Genomic DNA, 21775 nt, shown 5'->3' on the forward strand with positions numbered 1-21775 from the left:
CATAGAGTATCCAAAATAGCAAAATCATGACGGAGGTGGCAATTAATATTGAGATGGCACTATTCTTGAAATGGAATTTAAGTGAATCAGTCACCTGAGGAGTGTCGGGGAGGAGGTTGGACGATAGTAGTCTCTATCAATAAGCAAACATCAAATGTGCGATCAAAGATGCAAATTCGGAATCCGCTATGCAAAATACTATAATACGGGAATGAATCAAATCAGCCAGCCATGAACAAAGTTTCATAGAAAATCTGGACTCAGCTAGAATCCGCTTGGGGACATACCCCGTCAAGTCAATATGTTTAGACCAACCTAGTAAGCCCTCCCAGCCCGGGACTTGCCAACGGTGTGGAAAGTCTTCGACTGCAAGTTCATGGATGAGGATCCTAGAGCAAGAGTATCGAAACGATCCACGCCCATATTATCCATGTTGCTGTATCCCGACATGTAGAACCCGCTAACGACGACGATGTAGGTCAAGACGAGAATTGAGCCCTTGAAATAGTTGCTCTTCCCTTCGCCGTATACATACGATAACAAGAAGACACAGAGAATCACTGTGATCATATCCCACTGTGGGAAGATGAGACTATCATGGGTGTTAGTAACGATAAGATCCTTGGAAACAGGCCAAGTAAACACTAACTTGAAGGAATGGCTCGCGAGTGCAGCCGTGTCAATGGACTGGGTGTACAGAGCGCTGAAGAGGACGAGGGCAGGAACTTGTAGCAGGCAGACTTGCAATGCGTACGCGGAACCAATTTCCATGGACAAGGCGATATTGCCGTTCATGGCGAATGAAATAGCGTTCTGTCATACGTTAGTTTGGCGATCGATACAATTCACGAAAGAAAGGGGATACGTACGAGGAACTCAGTCGTGTTGGGCACCAGAGCGAAGAGAGTTATACCCAGGAACTTCTCATTAATATCCACACTCTCCAAAACCACGTCGACCGTGTTGACCAAGATCTCGGCGATAATAGCATAGAGGATTGTCGCGCCAAGGAGAATAATGGAACTTTTCACTTTACTCCAATTTGGTGCATCATGACCGCCGCTGGCGTGAGACTCGGCAACAAGAGCAGTAGTCTCGGGCTCATCGCCAGGGGGCTTTGTTTGATCCGCCAAAGCACGACCAGCCTGGCGGCCAGCAGTTTGCTGAGTTGAAAGTTTCCGATTGCGAGTGGCATCACGAGCAGCCACTGCCGCCGCCGTAGCCGCGACCTCGGTGACTTGACGAACAAGACGTTCATTGTCGTCGCCAGTCAGGCCTCGAATGGCCTTGGGAACGGGACAACCATCGTTATCCGCAGTTCGAGGAGGCACCAGATACGGTGAGTTACCCCTAGGGTCAGTCGAGGATGAACCGGCGCCACTTTCTGTTTGTTCCCAGTTGCCTGTGGTATTCCCGTCATCCAAGCCGTAGTGTTTAAGTGACTGGCCTAGAATGCGTTTGTAAAGATGGGATTCGCGTATAGAATCCTTAGAGCCTGATGCAGGACCGGACACTTCAGGAGCTGCACCCGAGAAAAGCAAATGTCTTGGCTCGTAGAGAAACGATTCTGGAGCAGCCTGGGCAGCCTGAGCCGCCTGAGCCGCTTTCTTCTCCTCCATCTCCGTTGCCCAAATCAAGGCAGCATGGGTTCTGAGAGTGAACCAAAGGCCAATGACGTACGACAGAAATAGTAGCAGGGCAGCAAACCATGCATAGGGTTGGACAGCCTTCTGGAAAAAATCATCTTGGACTGCGGCGGTTTGGGAGAAGTAGCATTGGCGACAGTCTCTGTTTTCTGCAAGTGAACCGGCACATGAATGGCAGTTCAATTCGTGCTATAATGCAAAGGTTAGTTTGATGAAACACTTCTAGCAAGGGTAGGAGGTCAACTTACACTGCCGTAAACTTGGTAGAAAAGAGTCGGTCCAAAAGCAGCAATGACAGCAAATAGCAACATAGTCGATGTCACACCGGCAGACTTCACATTGAATCGTTGCGTTTTGCGCTTGATGGCGCCAAAGCACATGGACAGCCCGGGCAAGAACAAAATACCAGCGAATATACTGCCAATGATACTGCCTTCCACAAGTTGCGCCTTGCCCTCGGTCAGGGCAACACAGTAGAGATACACTTCCACTACCGTCGAAAAGAAGGCGTTGATTGCGGCGCCTAGACCCATTGAGGATTGGGCCGAGATCGAAGCCACTGCCTGTCCGATGAAATATGCAAGAGGGATAACGGAGAAAAGCGCAAGTGTGAAGATTAATCCGGGGTGCGTCAGCCAGGACTGCAGACCCAAGAATTTACTCAGCAGGTAGTAGTCGGCGATCACGAAGACGACAACACCAAGCAGATTGATGAAGAAGATGTTTGTTCCGTCGATGGTGTATTTCCAATATCTTGTTCCAGCGGCCCGGTATGTGCAAAGGAGGATAGATGGTGATGAAGAACCCGAACTGATTCTAGAATAGGACGTGTCGGAATGGAACGATAAAGCGAGAGGGTGGCGTCGCAGATGGCTCACCAAAATGGTCGTCACCCGGCCCATCGGAATCCAGAAAACAAGAAGCCAGCAGACGAGCGAAACCATCAACATCAATGGACCCACGAGGAAATAGAAGAAGATGAAGAAGACGACACGACCCATAGTCCACTCCCCTCGGCCAAATAGGCGGCGCTTGGAATGCGTGAATTGAGAGTCATCGCGCTGCCCTCGCTGCGTTCGGCCCAGAAGACTGTCTTGTTCGCCAGCAGAATCAACGCTGTTTCGGCGGCGACCCACAAGGGACCGGTCCCTGCGCGGGCCAAAGAAGAGGCGTCCATGTTCCAAGTCGCCATTCTGCCACTGCTCATATTCGCTTATACTACGTCCTTCGCCTTCATCTTCTTCCGCGTAGTGCTCGTCAGTCTCCAAGAGAACAAAAGAGCCAAACGGGTACAACAGATAGCGCGAGAGTCCCGCAAAGACCCTGCCATATGCCACAGCACTGGAGGAATATGCGAATAGGAAGCATGCAATTGCAGCCAGCAACGCAACAAGTGCTAACCACCATCCGAAGAACAGGGACCAGAGAATATTCGTCAGAAAGAGGAGGGGGCTGACACGACCACCGGGGGACGAGTGAATATCCCCTTCGGCGGTCTTCTCCACCGAGCGGCTTTTTTTGTACAATGCGGGCTTCCAGATCCTAATACCAAACGGATGGGTCTCGTTGATAGCTTGCTGTCGGTCCTTCAGCGTGAAGCTCTCGGCGTCACTTGCGGCGTCTTCATCGTCTGTGTCATGCGAATCATCGGCACTCGCGTCTTCATCATCTTCTCCATCCGACTCCCGTAGCGAGGGAATTTCGAACGAGGCATCCATGCCTGGGGCTGGGAGGCCGGTATCATCTCCGCTGAGGTTATCCGACTCCGCTCGTGTCAGCGGGCTTGGTCGTGCACTCGGCCGTTTCCTGAGTGTAGAGCTCTGTGCACGCAAGGGACGAAGCCTGGGAGACGGCTGGGTAGTGGAAGCTTGCTGAGAAGCGATGTCCTGCTCAACTTCCCTGACATCGTCGTCGGTTGAGAACTCCTGACCCTTGTGGGGAACTTGTCTTCGGGACGACATGCGTCGGGTCACCGAGGGTTTTCTCGGTCGATCTGAGGCGGCAGACGCGGAGGCGAACTGGCGGGTGGAGGAATCATCCTGGGCCTCGTCGTGGCGCACTTCGGAGGTCGACTCGGTCGGTTGAATATCCAGGGTTCCTGAGGCTAAGGTATCAGCATGAGCTCATCAACAGCGGTCGCGTTACACGAAGATGCAATGTAATCTTACCGTAGGTTCTCCGGGTCGATGCCATAGGCCTCGCGGAAAATATCGAGGATCCCGGAGTGTAGTCACCGGCCGATGTTCCCGATGGGCGAGACGACGCCTCCGGGTTGTCGATGTCTCTCTTGTCCGCCATTTTCCACGGTGATCAGCGCAAACCAAAACGGAAACAGGAAAGCCCGAAATGACAGGATCGTCGCTGAGAAAAAGAAAACAGAGAAGACTGCTTCACATGGCGGGGCGTAAAGCTCAAGAACAACACACGGTCTTTGACCTCTGCTTTCTCATCAGCTGAGAGGCGTATGAAGCGCTGCAGGCAGGTTGCACACGGCCGTGTGGATGCTTGGAGCTTCAGATGACCCGTGGAACGGTTGCCAATCACGCTTGGCGGATGCCTGGCTGACTAATGGCGATGGGGAGCTTGCTTGGCAGTTTGCCTCGTTTGTCGATTATTGTGGGCCTGAGAGACCAGGCGCCAAACGCGGTCATGTGCTGCTTCCCGCAGCTTCGAGCTGGGCCGAGCTGCTTAGGTTCATCAACATCGTCACCGTCACTGTCTGCCTTATCCATTCGCCTATTTCCTATTCTTTTGCATTCGGCCGGCACTGCCAGTGGAAGCTCAATCCACGCACTGTGTCGTTGGACCCCCCGTTACTTTCGAATTCCCTAACCGTCCTTCGCTCATCCCTCCGTTCGCCATGGCGTTGGACAACTACTATCGCAACAAGATTGAGGGGATGAAGCTGGAGATCATCCAAGGCCAAGCAGTTCTCCGACGGCTAGAAGCACAGCGCAATGACTACAACTCTCGGGTGCGTCTGCTGCGGGAGGAGCTTGGTCTGCTTCAGCAACCCGGCTCATATGTCGGCGAGGTGGTCAAGGTGATGAGCACGAAGAAGGTGCTGGTCAAGGTACACCCGGAAGGAAAATACGGTATGTGCCAATCTTGGTCTCCGGCATGAAGCCCATTTGATGAACACGTGATGAGATTCTAACATAGGTTCCCGCAGTGGTGGACATCGCCGATGGCGTTGACATAGCGAAGCTCACCGTCGGCAAGCGAGTTGCCCTCCTGTCCGACTCTTACAAGCTGGAGAAGATGTTGCCGTCCTCTGTCGACCCACTGGTGTCGCTGATGATGGTGGAGAAGGTTCCAGACAGTACATATGACATGATTGGTGGTCTGGACCAACAGATCAAGGAAATCAAGGAGGTGATCGAGCTCGGTCTCAAGCATCCCGAGCTGTTCGAGTCTCTGGGTATCGCACAGCCGAAGGGTGTTCTACTCTACGGTCCCCCTGGTACCGGAAAGACGTTGCTGGCGCGAGCTGTCGCCCATCACACCGACTGTCGATTCATCCGTGTGAGCGGTTCGGAACTGGTGCAGAAATACATTGGTGAGGGTAGCCGCATGGTGCGAGAGCTGTTTGTCATGGCCCGAGAGCACGCCCCGAGTATCATCTTCATGGATGAGATCGACAGCATTGGCTCGAGCCGTATAGATTCCGCCAGTGGTGGCGACTCAGAAGTGCAACGAACCATGCTGGAGTTGCTGAACCAATTGGACGGATTCGAGCCGACGAAGAACATCAAGATCATTATGGCCACCAACCGACTGGATATTCTGGACCCGGCCCTGCTGCGACCAGGGCGTATTGACCGCAAGATCGAATTCCCCCCGCCTTCGTGAGTGGCCCCTCTTCCGTGCTTTGGCAGCATTGCCAAAGCATCGCCAAAGCATCGGTTCTCGTAGGATGAGGATACTGGGAATGATGCATGCTAACGAAGTTTTTCTCTGCAGGGTTGAGGCTCGTGCCGATATTCTACGGATCCACTCTCGATCGATGAACCTGACCCGCGGTATCAACCTGACCAAGATTGCCGAGAAGATGAACGGGTGTTCGGGAGCCGAGCTGAAAGGTGTCTGCACCGAGGCCGGTATGTACGCGCTGCGAGAGCGACGAGTGCACGTCACACAGGAGGACTTTGACTTGGCGACGGCCAAGATTCTCAATAAGCACGACGACAAGGAGGTGGCCGTGTCGAAACTGTGGAAGTAGACAGCCAAGACGGAGCGTGTTCCCCGGGGAGGGAGAGATGATCGACGACCATGTAGCACTAGTTCTAATCGACGGGCGCCCAATTATCCTTCCACCACTTTTGAACTATCTGGCTGGATCTTGGCCGTAGAATAAATAAAGATACACGACACCGTAGCGACGTGGGATGAAGGCCCCGAGTGACTCGATGCCTGCGGGACTGAATTTCCAGATGACTGCAATTGGACCGCAGGAGGGCCGATTGCATGATGCCGTCTTACCTAGCCTAGCAATTCCCTTCTCCATACTTGACTAACTACTCGAGTACTAAGTAGGACGGCGTAGTCAAAGGCAATCCTAACCCACTTGAGTATCCCGCTGACCTGCACATACACGGGTCTACCCCGGCAAGTGTGACGAGACCCCATGTCCTTCCATGACACTTGCCTCGTTGTCCCAACCGATATCGCGCCATCGCAGACTCACCGGAGTCCAGCAGCGGACTAGCGGGCTGCCTCCGCGGGAATGTGGACGCCAATAATGTGGCCATCATGGAGTATTACTTAGTAACCAATACATCTATACTGTAGTAGTAAATGGCCATGATTCTACCGTATAGTGCATCAATCTAGAAGGAGGGTGCTCAGCCTATCCGAATCGCCCCTCATTTACATATCATCATACCTTTACCATTCCGCAGGCACCAGCACAGCCCCAACAACGTCCCCCCTATCGACTCGATCGACAAGGGCATACCATGACTTGCTTGGCGCGGATCTCCCCAGCGTCAGCTATTTGGCTTGGCAGGATTGGCAGCGCGACTGGCGCGAGCGGAGGACAGGAGACTTGCGAAACACAGATTTCAGCCTCGGCGGCGCCAAGCGTAGACGGAGTCTAGAAGGGAGCAGATCGTCGGAAGGGAGCGTGTGGGAGTAATTGGACCACGACAACCTGCAGCTCTCGCCACTTCGGCGCCAGAACAAAGTGGAGCGCAGCGCCCGCGTGACCGGCGGATCAGTGGGGATCATTGTGTGTGCGTGTACTTACAATAATGTAGTGTGGACAGCAGATAGACTATGTAGCGGTACCTAAGCCCTGGAGTCTGGTACCCGCTCCACCCGCATTTCCCCAGCGGCGCCGCAAGTACCGGCCGTCTGGCGCCAAGTCACAGTTCGTCCCCCTTGCGGGCCCCAGTTCTTCGAGATTGTCGCGATTGCGAGGTTGAGTGCACAAATATTTAATGCTGAGTACTCCCAACCTCAACAGATCGGCACCTACTATATCCAGCATTCTCCTACTGTACGGGACCCTAAGGTACCTAAGGGCATGCAGTATACCCCGTGCTGACCGACTCTTATCGTTACTCAATTCTTTCATCCAACTCTCGTCTCCACCCCGGATCTTTAATTCCGTCTCCACCGGAGCTTCTTTGCCTTTGTCCTTTTTTTTTTTTTTTTACCTTTGGGGACGCGATCTGATCTGTAGGGGCATTTATCCGAGTCCCTGAACCTGAACCCCTCACCCTTGGTTTCATTTTTTTATTTTTTTTTTTGATTCCCTCCTGTCCATCCAAAACGATCTATATAAGAGCCGGACTATGTCCGACGCCCTCTGGGTTTCTTTGATCTCCGCCATTGACCCCGGCACCGACACCATGCCCGCTCTTCTGCAAAGCACCATCCACCTGCTCGAGTCCGAGCTCGTCAAGGCGCGCGCGGCATTGGAGGAAATTCAACCCCATGCGCCGCTCTTGCGCCTCGGCGATGAAGTCGCCGTAGGAGCCATGGAGGCCTACCGCCAGAACCTCATCGGACGAGCCCCCGATTTCTATGGTGCACGTCGTTTGACGCCCAAGGAATTGGGTCTCGAGCCTATGGTGCGCGACCTGACGCCCATGGAGATCGTTCCGACTCCCATTGCGCAGCCCCAGCCCGCCGCGCCGCGACGAGCACCGCTCGAGGAGATGTTGACCAATAGTCTGATCCTCGATCATATGGCCCCGTATCTCTCCACCCCATCGATGATGGCCCTGGCCTCGTCCTCACGGCTCCTCCACAACATGATCACACAAACGCCATACCTCTTCCGTCACCTGGATCTATCTCGCTGCAAAGGTGCTCAGCTTCGAACGGCCACGCCGCATGAAAATGACACAATGACAGAGGATGAATTCTATGCGACGCCACTACGACGAATTTTCTCCAGCCTGGAAAGAAGATCTATATTGCAGGATGTGCGCACGCTCGTTTTAGACGGCCTTCCCGTGCCGGCTGATCTAGTGGCCGACATTATCCTGACGGATCGGTTCAACATCAACATTCTATCGATCCGAGAATGCCGTCATCTCAACGAACGCAAGCTGATGCAGGTCATCCAGCATGCCGTTCGGCCCACTCGCCCTGAGGGAAACCCCCGGGTCAAAGGCATCTACCATTTCTCGCCCATGCATATCGCTCCACGACCTGTCGTACGGCGTCGTCGATACCGTGATTGGTGGAGTGACCGAGTGGCCAAATCTCGCAGCCCGAGCCAGAGTCCCTCGAACAGCTCATCGGACAACGAAGAGGAAGAGTTCTCAAAAGCCCCCTCCCACAGCAGAATGAATGGTACAGCCAATCTGGCAAGCTCTTCAAGCACAGCCTGGAGGAAGGATGGGCCCAAACCCTCCAAAAATGCGAGGGCATCATCGCTTTCGATGCAGTCCTGTGTCGAGGGCCACGGCATGATGTTAGTTTGTACACCGAAATAGACGAGGAGCACCCACCCCCAGAGGATCCCATGCTCGGACCCGCAGTGGCGACTGTTGCCCTGGGCCCCCGCGGCTGTGATGGATGCCATAGTTCCCCCGAGGGTCCGGCCATCTGGGGCCAATCCCCAGACGTGCAGTTTCCGTTACTCGGCCCCATGCCTTTGCACTTGTCGAGCGTAGCAGCCGCCAAGCGTCCTGAGCTGATTCCAGGGCGACACCCGGTCCTGATTGCCCGTTGTACCGACTGTCTCACCGACCGTTGGTGTCACCGGTGCAACAAATGGTTTTGCGCAAACTGTCTGCCAAACCCCCAACACGTCAGGGCCAACTTGTCCCCGCATCAGACCGCCATTCGTCCACACGGGGTACCCCGACACCCCAATCAAGAGGTATGCAAGAATACGTGATCTACCGAATGACAAAGTCTCGGCGGTGACTGACGATCTGTACAGAGACTACAGCGAGGTGTCAGCAAAGATTGTTGGGAATGTGGACCAACTGTGAGTACACTTCATTGCCCCTACGCCTCCCCGGGCTTGCTTTTTATAACTATTGAGATAAACGGTTTCTAACATGCCCAGTGTGCATCCTGCAAGCGTGATTGCCAGCGTACCTGTCAAAGCTGCCAGGGTGACTATTGTATCGAGCATAACGAAGGCTGTTCAGCCACCATGGTAAGGCGTACCCTTCCGACCTTGCAAATATGATGAATCTAACAAAGTTAGTGTGACTGGTGTAACACCAGTGCTCGCCACCGAATGCGCAGCTTCCACTAAATTTCTGGATCTTGTTTTTGTTTTGCGATTTCTTAGCGAAGCAGGTTTCTTGATATTTCTCTCTACTTTCACCTATACGCCGGGTTTTTCCTGCCATTTCATGGCTTGCGATTTTTAGCGCTTATATCCTTTTTTTTCTTTTTTTTTTTTTAATTAACTATCGCCGCTCTTCCTATTCCCAGTGTTTTGGAGCCTTGCAGTCCGCAAAAAGTGTCTATAATGCGATACCAGACTTGTTCTCCTGCAGTTTTTGCTTTTTATGTTTCTAAAATGAGAACAGGCGGCATTAGTCTTATCATAGGTATGATACCATCGTGAAAAGAAAAGTGTCCTCGGTTATTCCGTCTCAGAAAAGAAGAAAATGTTAAGTATTCTTACCTGTTGTGCCTTGTGTCTTTATATCTACTAAACTCGACTCGAAGACAAACTAAGGCAATGCGTTATAGCAGATTAGCAGAACCGAGCGTGGTGTCAAAACATAGTACTTGAAAAATTCCCGGACCCCTCTGCGCCAATAAGATCCATACTAGTAGTTTTCATCTGAAAATACGGTTGCTTATCAATATTTGACGGGGCTTCCTCTGGTTGATTGGGGGTCGGTGCGGACGTTCTAGAAATTTCGAGGTCAATTAGAGCATCCTTAAATCCAGTTCGATACATACAGGGACTGGATTAAACCAATCCCTTCATTTATACTATCAGTTTCGATCTCTTAATTTCGCCTCATAGCTGCCGCCATGTGCGGGGCTCCGTTTAGATCGTAGGAGTAGATAGTTGATAATCAGCTGTGGGGGCGCGGGGAGTCTTCTAGAAATCGACAGCTTCCCGCTCCACCTTTCAAAATTCCCCTGCGCGCCTCTTCCATTCTCCATCATGGCAGAGAACACGTTAAACTGGTCGGCCCAGCTGGCCGTGGCCCCTCCGCAACGAGGAGGTCCCCGACTGCCTGGCGACAAAATTACCCTACCCCAATCCGCCCTCGAACAACTTCTCGCCGCCGCTCCCATCCTACCGGTCTCCTCGAACCCCCGCGTGCATACCACCAATTTCGACCCGTTTAACCCTCACACATTCGCCGCAGAGTCTCGAGCCCGTGAACATATCGAACAACGGCAACAACAGCTCCCGCATCCGCTCACTTTCCGCGTCGTGAACCCTCAAAATGGTCGATTCGTATATGCGGGGATCCGTGAGTTCTCCGCTGCGGAGAACGAAGTCGCGCTGAGCAGCCTCCTACGGGAGTCGCTAGGAATTCCAGATGAAGATTTTAAGATACAAGTACCGGAGAATGACGGGATGGAGGATATGGAAGTGGATGAGACAGAAGGCCAACCGTCAAGAACCGGTCCCGCAGTCACCGTCCATGCGAAACAGTTGCCCAAGGGCACGTATGTGCGTCTTCGTCCGCTTGAAGCTGGCTACGACCCCGAGGACTGGAAAGCTCTACTGGAACGACATTTGAGAGACAATTTTACGACATTAACCGTCGGCGAGCTTCTGACCGTTCCCAGCTCGCGCACCGAATCCTTCCGATTTCTCCTCGATAAGGTCTACCCGGAAGGTGAAGGAATCTGTGTTGTTGATACGGATCTCGAGGTCGATATTGTTGCTCTCTCGGAAGACCAAGCCCGAGAGACGCTGCAAAAGCGACTAGAGCGTGCTGCGCGGGCACCTGGTACCACGAGTGGAAGCTCGGTTGGTGGTGTCCTCGCCCTTGGGGAGGATGTGGCGGCTCAGGTCTTGCCGGGGGAGTATGTGGACTATGAGCTCCGAGAATGGAAGCCTGATGAAACACTTCAGATTGAGCTCCTAACAGATGATCCCACCGTGTCTCTGTTTGTTAGTCCGGTCGGGCCTCGCCAAAGGGGTCGACCTCGGAGAGATATGCATGTTTGGGGCGATTTCTCATCGGATTCGCCCAAAAAATTGAAGATTCGACCTACCAATGTCGCCCTCGAGGCGGCTGAAGCTCTTTATGTATCCACCTATGTTGACAACCAAAGTTCTAAGGTCGAGTTGTCAACCTCCCAACCATCTCCTGTGAAATATCATTTGCGGATCTCAACAAATGATTCGGAGGAAAATGGTGAAGAGAACGAGGACGACTTCCACGAGCAAGACGATGTTCAGTGTCAAAACTGTCGACAATGGGTTCCCCAGCGGACACTGGTTCTACACGAGAACTTCTGTTTTCGCAACAATGTTTTCTGTTCCCAGTGCCACAATGTGTTCCAGAAGCGATCTCCCGAGTGGCAGAACCACTGGCACTGCCCCCACGACTCCTCACATGGCAATGATGAATTCAGCAAGGCCAGCCACGATTCGATATTCCATCGCAACTGCATATGTCCAGATTGCTCTGCTGGATTCGAAGGACTTCCCGCTCTGGCCCAACACCGGACCAATGACTGCCCCGGGAAGTTGATTTTATGTCAATTCTGTCATCTCATCGTGCCCCAAAAGGGCGAATCCGACCCAGATCTACTTGATCCCGAAGTACTGGTCTCTGGATTGACCCCCCATGAGCTTGTTGATGGTGGCCGCACAACAGAATGCCATCTATGTGGCAAGATCGTTCGACTCCGTGATATGAACACCCATCTCCGCCATCACGACCTCCAGCGCGTCTCTCGACCCGCGCCACGCGTATGCTTGAATAAAAACTGCGGTCGCACTCTCACCAACACTGGAAACAAATCCCTCGGTCTGTGTAATATATGCTTCGGGCCACTATACGTGGACACGCACGACCCAGAAGGCAAGGCCCTTCGGCGCCGCATTGAACGTCGGTACCTTTCTCAAATGATGACTGGATGCGGCAAACCCTGGTGCCAGAACGACTACTGCAAGACCGGCATGCAACACAAGGCAGAATCCGACTCTACCTCTCCACCAGCAATGAGCGTGCCCGACATCATGAAAGTCACGCGTCCTCTCGTCGATACGCTGAACGTAAAGACCGACGAATCAAATACCGCACCGTTCTACTTCTGCACCGACGAAACAGGCCAACACCGCAGGAATGTTGCCGAAATGATACACGCCGAAGGATCCATTGGCGGAGATAAAGTGTATGAACTTGCCTGGTGCATTGCCGGTGCCGAAGCGGCTAGTGGGGATATCGAAAAGACGCGAGAATGGCTTGCTAAATGGGCGCCTGCACAAGGGGAAACGTTTGGATAGATGCATATGAAGACTGGTCGTTGTGTTTAGATGGCAGACGGTGCGAAAGAACTCGGATTATTCGGTCCAGTCTTCGCCTGATGCCGTGAATTTTGACATTGCATAAGGATTGGTATAGGATTTACAGGAGCCATTTACATAGAGGAGCAAGAGCGACAAACAAGAATCTAATGATGCATGATGATATTTAAAAAAACAAGGCTGATTCTCGTAAAATTCATGATATTAATCAGTTCATATTTTCCCAAACCCATTGTGTGGCCCACCCAACAACCATTACATGAGCCTAGCCTCTAAGCCCATAGAAGCCGGAAAAATTCAAACCAAGACACACCCCTGCTGGCGCCATCCTTTTCAGAGCTTGAGAAGAGAAAAAAGGAATATAATAAGGGCTATTTTCTCAGGCAGCCCCCGTCTTCGCAGCAAGCGAGCCCGTGCCCCTGGAAGAGAAAATTCCCATGATGCCAAAAACAACATAAAACAACGCAAGAGGGTACGCCACCAGCCCTCTCATCCCGCTCATCCGGGCAACGGCACAGAACATGCCAGATGAGCTGTAAGTACACCAACCAACCGCGGCAGTAGTGAGGAGATACCCGAACATGGTATCCATGGGGAGCAGGATACCAATGAGAGCAGTCAGGACGAGCGGAAGGAAGCAGTAGCCCAGAACGCTTGCAGAGCGAGGGAAGGTCAAGGTCGCAGAGAAATGACCAGCAGCGGAGGCGCCGGACATGGAGGGCTTATGGTGGGGGTTGTAGTTCGAGGGGTCTGCGGCGTTGGGAGTGTCGAGGGCGGGTGACATCAGGCTGAGAATTAGGTGCAAGGCGACGGTACCGAAGACAGCGACTCCATAAATGTAGCCGTAGAAGACCTTTCCAGAAAGAAGCAGGAAGGTTCCGTAGAGGACAATGTATAGCAGTGCACCGTAGAGGTCGCTGTCGTCCATGAGGTGGTTATCTATCGAGGCGAAGGGGTTCAAGACAGTGAGGGTCTGAATCGGAGAGATAAGAGAAAATCAGTAAATATTTCCAAGTAAAAGGGAACTGCCATGCCTGTCCCCTGCAGAATAATGTACTGCAGAAGCAACAAGCATGATCGTCTCCTGAAACCGCAGCCCCAGTTGGAAAAAAAGCCCAAAACGATTACTCACCTTAGTCCTGATATGCTCGAAATTTACCCCCAACTCCTCCAACAATGGTGGTTCACCATCGTAGCCCTCTGTTCCAAATGCAGCCAGCCAACCTGTCCGTAAACCGCTCTGCTCACCCATCCTTCCACTCACGCCTGCCGCGGGGGAGGCTCCAAAACCACCATACCCCCCACCACCGACAGGGTAGGACTGCGCCGCGGGGTTAGGAGCAGCGCCGAAGCCGGCGCCAGCGCCATAAGAAGCTTGTGAGGGGGTCGTGTGGCCTGAGACGGAGGTGTAGGACGAGGGGAAGAATTGAAGGTTTTGGGCGGAGCCTTGGGGCGCGTAGCCCTGCTGTTGCGGATAGTATTGAGCCATTGCCGTCAACGGCGAGAGAAGACGTGAGCGAAGGCGCGCTGCGGAGCGTGGAGTGGCGGAAAGAAGGTAATTGGGTGTTGTGCAGGTTGCGGCTGATGTAGAGCTTGGGCAAGCTCGATGTGTCCATCTGGCGGTTGACGGTGCTGAGTCATCTTCCCGAACTTTCGAAGTAACCGCATCACATGTATACACCTATTAGTATACGCTCAGCATCAAAGCAATTATATTCAAAAAAGAGAGGTTTCCCCACCAAATTTGCTTAATATAGAACCATGTATGGATAGATTTGGTGGAGTTGGGGGAAAGAAGTGGTATAATTGACTTCGCTAAGCTCTAATCGGAAACATGTTTCTACAGGAAGTTGATGCCAATTCCCAGCTGGAGTCCCTTGCGACCCTCCTCGCCCTTTCGCTGAACCAGCGGAAGAGAAAAGTTGAGTTCAAAGCGGGCCACTGGGTGGGCGTAGACAATACCAACACCAGCCGCGATGCTGGGCAGGCCACTTTGCAGATCGGAAACAGTCGAGATAACCGCATCCTGGACCTCACCACTAGTAGTAGGGGTGGTCTTTTGCGACGTCCGCAGGGACAGCAAGCGGCCACCATTCAAGAACATTTGCATGCGGAAAGGCTTTTCGGCGCCGACACGGGGCAGCGGGAATAGCAAGTTCACACTACCAGCGGCGTAGACATCGCCGCCGAGAGCATCGGCTCCCTCACGGGGACCCAGGCCGCACAGACGGAATCCACGCACATCGGTAGGACCGCCGAGGAGGAAGCGGTCGTTGACACGGGAGAGTTGAGGGCGAGAATTGGAGTCCAGTCCCAAGGGGTACAAAAGGCCAGCGCGGAATCCAGTGGTGAAGCTGACACCACTGTCACCCTTGATACCGGGAATCGGAATCGGGATCGCGCCTTGTGTCTCAATCTCCGATTTCCAGAACGACACATCGCCCTTCAATGGACCCAAGCCGGCCACCTCATTGAAGACCTTGGCATAGTATCCACGGGAAGGTAGCATTGCGTTGTCCCGCTGGTCATTGACCCAGCTGTGGAATATGCTGCTCTTGACACTGTCACCAGCATCAGCCCGCACGGTGGAGGAGGCATTCTCGGCAAGGCCGGTAACCTGTCTCCAGTAGGCGTTATAGCCGAGCTCGTGGCGGTGTCCGGAGCGAGACAGCCAGCGAAGCTTGCTCCAGCCTCCCTTGAGAACCTCCTCATGGCTAGCCCAGGACTTCTGGGTAGCGCTGGCAATTCCGCCCACTTCCAAACGGAAGTCGGGGTCACAGAACAGCGGCGTCTCAAAAGCGGCCTGGTAGGCGGATCGTGTACGGGTTCCTAGCGAAGCATTCAGGTTGAGCGTCTCGGCACCACCAAACAGATTGCGCCATAAGAGATTTCCGTAAGCCGAGCCCTCTGCATTTCCAAGGTCGGTACCTGTCTTCAGAAGTACGCGGGATTTCTCCCGGACCCTGAGCATAACATCGATGTTGCGCAAGTCGCCATTCCGGTTGGCTTCGTCCAGGTGAACCGAGATGGGCTCATGGAACAATTCTAAATTCAAACTCTGGTAAGAAACCCCGAAGCAATTATTTCGCAGTAATTTGGGAGCTACCAACCAAATCGTCCAAGCTTGTCTGCGGTTGCCGACACCTCCTTCAATGCCTCGGACAGAGTGTAGGGTCGATTCTTGTTTTCGCTCAACAGCGGGTTGAGAACATTTTGTAGGAAGCTCCGACGGGTGTTCAAGGCACCGAGAACCTGAACCGAAGAGATGGAACACGGAAGAGTCGAGTTTTGGTCAAGCTAGATCGCAGGACGCGGTTAGCAGGGATCCCGTAAAGCTCCGCAAGCTCCAGATATGAAGGCATCTGGAGGCACAATTGGACAAAATACGATGAGGAAGACGGATTGCCATACCAATTCCGAGAGACGGGCTTGGGCCTTCTGGAGAATCGCCTGTGTCCGCTCGTTCACGGCCTGTTGCTGTTCCTCGAGGACCTGCGGGTCCTTGCGCTGTTGCAGGCGCTCGAAGATCTATCGCGTCAATTAGTACCGAGAAGCAGATATAAAATGAGGGACTATGCAATAGCTGCGTAAGGGAGAGTCGTACGTCTTCATCTTCGGCTGACAGGGAGGAGGACATGGTGACGGCTGCAATGGCCAGAACCGATAACGGCCGGACTTTCCTTTGGTCGCGTGGGAAAAGGGAATCCCACGTGACCGCCGAGGGGATCGCAGCGCGGCGAGCGGTCCTCCTTTGAAGTCCGAACGAGCATCAATCACCAAATCCACCAGGACGGGAGTCGTTTTTTGTTTCATCGTTTCTGATTTTTCGCATTTCTCTTTCATTAACTGTTGCGCACCCGATCACATTCCCACCAAGGAGATGGCGACTAAGGCGGCGTTTAAACGGGTGAGTGGCCAGACAATACTCTTGCACCGATGCGATGCGACAATGGACTAACAAATGTCCCACAGCTCACTCGCGAGTATCAAAACATCCAAAAGAACCCTCCGCCATATATAGTGGCGCATCCGTCGGAGACCAACATCCTCGAGTACGTCTTGCTTTTCTCGTTTCGCTATTGTTCTTGAACGCCTGTCTCTTATCGGCATCTCGTCATTCAATCTTCAACTAACCCACCACTAAGATGGCACTACATGCTGACCGGACCCCCCGACACCCCATACGAGAATGGACAATACTGGGGTACCCTGATCTTCCCTCCGGAATACCCTTTCGCGCCTCCTGCCATCCGCATGCACACACCAAGTGGTCGATTCCAGCCTTCCACGCGGCTTTGCTTGAGCATCTCCGACTTCCACCCGAAGTCATTTAACCCCGCGTGGGAAGTCTCCACAATCCTGATCGGGCTTCTTTCGTTCATGACCAGCGAAGAGATGACTACCGGTAGCGTGAGCGCATCTGAGGCCGAGCGCAGAGTCCTGGCTGCGCGATCGCGCTGGTGGAACTCGACCGGCGGCGGTTCGCACGTCAACGCCACCCCGGGTGTCTCTCGAACGACCAAGGGCATCAACAATGTCAAGGCAGGTGATGGAGGCTTAAAGTTCCGCACCGAATGGCCCGAATTGGATCAGGAGAACTGGACGTGGATGAAGGAGCACCGAATCGATACCAGCACTGGCCAGATCCTGCCCGATCCTAATTCCCCCGTCAAGTGCTCTCCAGAGACCAGTGCCTTACGCCGACGACCGGTTGGTAGTGCCCCGGGCTTCGGCGCCGTCATGGAAGGCGGCCATGTGGCGCGGGAAGCCGGACAAGGTTGGATTCGACGGAACCGAGTCTGGGTCGGCCTGGCTGTGCTCTTTGGCTACGCGCTCCTTTCACGACTGGTTAGCGACGTGCGCGGATAATTAAGCGTGGTAATTGGTGACACTGACACTCATTCTATCTCTGCTGGGTTCTACTATTTCTTTTGTGTTGGTTAGCGGCTTGCGGCATCTTTGGGCGCACTACAAGAGGGTCATGGTGTCTTTTCTCGGATCTTCTTGTTGAATACTTTTTTTTTACCTACTTTTGCTACCAATGGGAGAAATTCGAATCCGACGCAGATCCAGCAGGCATCACCGGTGTCATGTACAGAGCCGCGCGAGGCGTTACACCGGGCATCACCGGATCAGCGGCGTGGCGCTCAATCGGGCTTGTGCTCGCCCCCGCATTGACAACGTAACTACTCCTCTTCTCTTCTAAATCTGCCCTCCACCCCATATGCCGGTATTGATGCCAGCGTGTTCCTGCTCTTCATTCTGCCCTGGCCTGCGGGCCCACTATGGATCAGCTGCAGCCTTTTATCCTGGGTGCTCGACCTTCCCCTTCAGGTTCGTGCTGTCTGCGTCCCCTCCTCCGCGCGCTGGCGCTTGTTTCTTTTGTCATGTGCATTTATAGCTCCAAGTTATGAGCTCAGATCCGGACGGGCTGAGGGTGGGGTCTGTCAGGACTTCTTCCGATTCCCCATTTCTTCCTTCGTGTTCTGTCATGTTTCCCCCGACGTGCGCTGCGTTTTGATTGTTGATGAAGCTCCCGGAGGCGCTTATACTGAACCCCAACAATAGATTCCACGCAACCCGCAGCGCCACTGGATCGGCCGTCATTCACCTTCATCGATCATGATGATGATTTATCTTCGAAACGAATTAAAGATGTCAATGCTCGCAAGGCCATTCGATCACATGTTATGCGCGACGTCCGCCGTCGGGAAAGACTCGCCGGACTGAAACGTACTTCTCGACGGGAAAATCGCGGACAGCCGGTCAACGTCAAAGCACCATGTAAAGTGCTCGATGAGTCCGAGTCGCAAGAGGAGGACCGGAGACTGGTTTTCCGGGGTACGTCCCAACATGCTACCCCGTCTTCCATCTTCAGAACAGAGTATGGTGGGGATATTGTTGCCAAATATCGTCGAGGGCGCCCGACCAGATGGAGTGCAGGGTACCCATTATCATCGCATTTAAATCCGAATCCGCGCTCCTTGCCGACCTCGTGGTTCTTTGATCCCTTTTGCACGCTGCCCGGGACCAATGAGCTTCCTGCCATGGTTGCACATTTGGTATACTATTGTAAGTAGCACCCTGCGAGATCAAATGATTCTGTGCGTGTCTGCTTCGATGGCGAATTTTGATATCCCTATCAGTTATAATTCGGACTGCGCCTAACCAAACGGATTAGGGAAAACCGTTTTTGTCCCAGTGACTTTCCCCAATGAACTCAAAGGCCAAGACACCAAGGAGGTCGAATTAATGGTTCGCTCTTCTTTCTCGGACACCGGTAGCTTCTTTGGCCTCATGAGCATGTGCGCCGCGCATAGAGCGGCTTTGGCAGCCGATCGTCTCAAAAGCCTACCCATTACACGCCGCGCCGTACAGACCGGTAATGATCCCGATTATTGCATTATGAAGGCCAAATGCATTCGTGAAATGAATTCCAAAGTCCGCGATCCAAAACAAGCTTTGAGTAATGAGGCATTCGATACGATTGTGAACCTCTTGACTGGCTCTGTAAGAATCTTGTGGTGTGCCGTCGTATCAGCAAAACACTCTCATCTAATCTCTTGCTTTCAGCTGATCGCCGGACTATTCGACGAAGCCCGGATCCACTTGACCGGCCTCAGGCGCATGGTTGAGCTGCGAGGCGGAATCACAGACGAAAGTATTCGGTCAGCCTCGATGTTGGCCGCGATAATCACGTATGTGAATCATCCGAATATCTTGGGCTTTCTTGTGGGGAAATGTGACGATCTAAAAAAGAAACTATAGTGCCGACGTGAAAGCTGCCTCCGGTCTGCTAGTCAAGCCCGTGTTTCCATTGACTTGGGATGCACAGCCGATACCTAGCGAGATTCAGCAACGCATTCGACCACCAGCCTCTTCACCTCTACATCAAATTGGCTCTGGGTTTTTCGCCAATACTCTTCTCAGTCCCCCACTAATCCGAATATTGAACGTTATCCGAGATGTCATTTTCTATGGCATCACTAATACAACACCACCCTCCCCAAGGCATTCACCGGACCACCATTTCTTCCGTGTGCTCAATTGCGAATCAGAGCATCAACTCCTGAGTTACATCTACTGTGGCGATTCGACAGAAATAGGCTCGGATATTCCAAAGCTGGAGCTTCACCCGATTGAAGCTGTCACGCGGGTGGCCACAATCTGCTTCTTAAATAACTTCTTGATTGTCTCGCCTGCATCCTCTGGCCTTGGCCGAGCTCTAACTAAACATCTCGCAAAAGCCATCAGTAATTGTAAATTGTCCACTCTCCTCCATCTTCCGCAGGAGAATTTTGGGCTCTTTGCTTGGGCGTTGTTCATCGGAGCAAGGGGTTCTACCGGTCAGGCTGAACGACCTTGGTTTGTGGAGCGACTGGCTCGTGTTGCTATGATCTGCGGATGGCAAACCTGGGAACAATTGTCGAGAATTCTCTCCGATTACTTTTTTATCCCAGCCACACAAGGCGAGGACTGGCAATCCATTTGGGATGAAGCAATGTCTGGTTTTGTGATATCTTCGGATGAATCATGAAGCACATTAATTCTGTAAACAAAAATATCCACTATCAGCAGGCATACACTGAATGCAATCCTATGCTTACCCATTGAAGTATCATTAAAATGGAGGGCCAAAGCAAAAAGCTGCTTTCAATTAAATATACCTCCCCGCTATGCGAAAAGCCTGGCCATATCAGTGATGGTATTATAATTTTAATGTCATCATGATGTCTATAAATTATGATTGAATATGTACAAAGACTTGAATGTCAGTTATATACATCTTTCGGATCCCAAATTGTGAGCGTCTTAGTTTTCCCAGTCTTCATTGGGTCGTGACTTCTGACGGCAGACTCTTTCCTGCGCATAGGACCGGTAGCGGTCCAAGAGATCAGTTGAATCTAGTCCTTCAGCCCCTTGACGCGAAGAATAGTGTGTAGCAACTCCTTTTCCATCAATAGTCACATTCGGACGAGAGCCATTCAAATTAGTCCATTCCTTGAAAAGGTCCTCACTGGATCGGTGTTCGAAAATGTCGCGTAATGCCTCGACATCGTTTCCCCAGAAGCATCCGAAGTTCGTAGTGATGGGCTCAGTAGGGTTCACCCAAAGGGGGAACTTGTACAAGTTCAAGTCATCTAGCTCGAGGTGATGCAAGAAGGAATAATGCTGCTGGGCAGCAACGGTCCAGTCTCGCAGTGTCGGGCCGGTCTCCGTGTAAACTGATCCAGCAATAGGATCTCGATCCGTACCAGGTTCGCGAGGAAGCAACCATCTGTGGCCTTCAAAAGGTGCCTTGAATCCCTTACGAACTCTGAAACTCGCTGGTCCACGCCACGATGGAAGGCTAGACATGCGCCAGTCATGACTCAGTTGCGACTTGGATCGGGACGGCTGGTCGACATGGTATAACTCAGGCAAATAGGGGAGGGCAACTCCAGGATGGCTGTGGAGAGAAGCCAGGGCACCCTCGTTCACGACATTGGCCGAAACCATCAGTGTGTCGGGGTTTTCCATTTTGGTTTTGACAATTGTCGGGATGGTATGGTCCTCTAGGTAGACGACATCGCCGTCGATGCGAATGTACATCACATTGTCGCGAGTGATCTTCCAATCCATATCTTGACCATGTGGTGAGATAGCATATTCGGAGGTCTGTTGTACCAGCGAATTAAGCCATTCCAGACTGGTAGGGTCGTTCGTTTGCGGGATAAAAACGACTTGGTCGAGGAGACCATGGTTGTGAATCAGGTTTTTCTAGAATTATGTTTTAGTCCCGTCTCTATCTATCTCTCTTGAGACGATAAAAGCTCGGTCGGTCTGATCTCACCTGTAGATAACACTCCAGAATGGAGGTATGCTCGTGGTTGTTGAAGGGAACCAGTGCAACAATCTTGAAGCCATGTGGCTTGGGGAAATGGCCGGATCCACGCGAGAATGCATAGAAGGGCGAATACCTATTAAAAACCAAAGCCATTGGGTCCACGGGAAGGAGTGAGGGATTGAAAAATCCCACGACCGTGAAAATAAGACAGAGATATCCAAACAAGCTCCAAGTGAACACGATCGTCTTGTCACGCCAGGTAGAAGAGGACGAACCGCCCTGTTTGTCGTGATCAGACTCAAGGTCGTGCAATTTCAACGGGCGACCCATCGTGACGCCACACAAACCGGTCGGGCGCAAGCTAGCGGTTTC

General features: G+C 52.6%; 9 protein-coding genes across 9 annotated transcripts; 5 read left to right on the plus strand and 4 right to left on the minus strand.

Annotated features, from left to right (window-relative positions):
- Nucleotides 1-315: 315 nt before the first annotated feature.
- N7532_009114 (calcium/hydrogen antiporter) lies at nt 316-3944 on the minus strand (the record flags this gene model as incomplete). The annotated part of the gene is made up of 5 exons (XM_056621605.1): nt 316-592; nt 650-813; nt 870-1835; nt 1895-3750; nt 3815-3944. The coding sequence occupies 5 exons, from the start codon at nt 3942-3944 to the stop codon at nt 316-318; spliced, it is 3393 nt and encodes a 1130-aa protein (XP_056472411.1).
- Nucleotides 3945-4506: 562 nt separating this feature from the next.
- N7532_009115 (proteasome regulatory particle base subunit RPT6) lies at nt 4507-5868 on the plus strand (the record flags this gene model as incomplete). Its single annotated transcript, XM_056621606.1, has 3 exons — nt 4507-4741; nt 4819-5494; nt 5610-5868. 3 exons carry the CDS (start codon nt 4507-4509, stop codon nt 5866-5868), a joined length of 1170 nt encoding a protein of 389 aa, XP_056472412.1.
- Nucleotides 5869-7444: 1576 nt separating this feature from the next.
- Nucleotides 7445-9372, plus strand: N7532_009116 (uncharacterized protein; the record flags this gene model as incomplete). Its single annotated transcript, XM_056621607.1, has 5 exons — nt 7445-8314; nt 8371-8985; nt 9049-9096; nt 9178-9270; nt 9322-9372. 5 exons carry the CDS (start codon nt 7445-7447, stop codon nt 9370-9372), a joined length of 1677 nt encoding a protein of 558 aa, XP_056472413.1.
- Nucleotides 9373-10245: 873 nt separating this feature from the next.
- On the plus strand, nt 10246-12555 carry N7532_009117 (putative ubiquitin fusion degradation protein (Ufd1); the record flags this gene model as incomplete). Its single annotated transcript, XM_056621608.1, has 1 exon — nt 10246-12555. One exon carries the CDS (start codon nt 10246-10248, stop codon nt 12553-12555), a length of 2310 nt encoding a protein of 769 aa, XP_056472414.1.
- A 400-nt stretch (nt 12556-12955) lies between these two features.
- Nucleotides 12956-14065, minus strand: N7532_009118 (transporter YIP1; the record flags this gene model as incomplete). The annotated part of the gene is made up of 2 exons (XM_056621609.1): nt 12956-13549; nt 13709-14065. 2 exons carry the CDS (start codon nt 14063-14065, stop codon nt 12956-12958), a joined length of 951 nt encoding a protein of 316 aa, XP_056472415.1.
- A 351-nt stretch (nt 14066-14416) lies between these two features.
- sam50 (SAM complex subunit SAM50) lies at nt 14417-16213 on the minus strand (the record flags this gene model as incomplete). The annotated part of the gene is made up of 4 exons (XM_056621610.1): nt 14417-15621; nt 15687-15873; nt 15964-16104; nt 16181-16213. The coding sequence occupies 4 exons, from the start codon at nt 16211-16213 to the stop codon at nt 14417-14419; spliced, it is 1566 nt and encodes a 521-aa protein (XP_056472416.1).
- A 243-nt stretch (nt 16214-16456) lies between these two features.
- N7532_009120 (ubiquitin-conjugating enzyme E2) lies at nt 16457-17445 on the plus strand (the record flags this gene model as incomplete). Its single annotated transcript, XM_056621611.1, has 3 exons — nt 16457-16483; nt 16549-16628; nt 16722-17445. The coding sequence occupies 3 exons, from the start codon at nt 16457-16459 to the stop codon at nt 17443-17445; spliced, it is 831 nt and encodes a 276-aa protein (XP_056472417.1).
- A 416-nt stretch (nt 17446-17861) lies between these two features.
- On the plus strand, nt 17862-20113 carry N7532_009121 (uncharacterized protein; the record flags this gene model as incomplete). Its single annotated transcript, XM_056621612.1, has 5 exons — nt 17862-17910; nt 18145-18648; nt 18758-19086; nt 19150-19274; nt 19345-20113. The coding sequence occupies 5 exons, from the start codon at nt 17862-17864 to the stop codon at nt 20111-20113; spliced, it is 1776 nt and encodes a 591-aa protein (XP_056472418.1).
- Nucleotides 20114-20388: 275 nt separating this feature from the next.
- Nucleotides 20389-21733, minus strand: N7532_009122 (uncharacterized protein; the record flags this gene model as incomplete). The annotated part of the gene is made up of 2 exons (XM_056621613.1): nt 20389-21336; nt 21410-21733. The coding sequence occupies 2 exons, from the start codon at nt 21731-21733 to the stop codon at nt 20389-20391; spliced, it is 1272 nt and encodes a 423-aa protein (XP_056472419.1).
- Nucleotides 21734-21775: the final 42 nt, after the last annotated feature.

This window comes from Penicillium argentinense (genome assembly GCF_028826775.1).
Source record: "Penicillium argentinense strain IBT 30761 chromosome Unknown utg000009l_segment0_segment0, whole genome shotgun sequence".
Classification (NCBI taxonomy): domain Eukaryota; kingdom Fungi; phylum Ascomycota; class Eurotiomycetes; order Eurotiales; family Aspergillaceae; genus Penicillium; species Penicillium argentinense.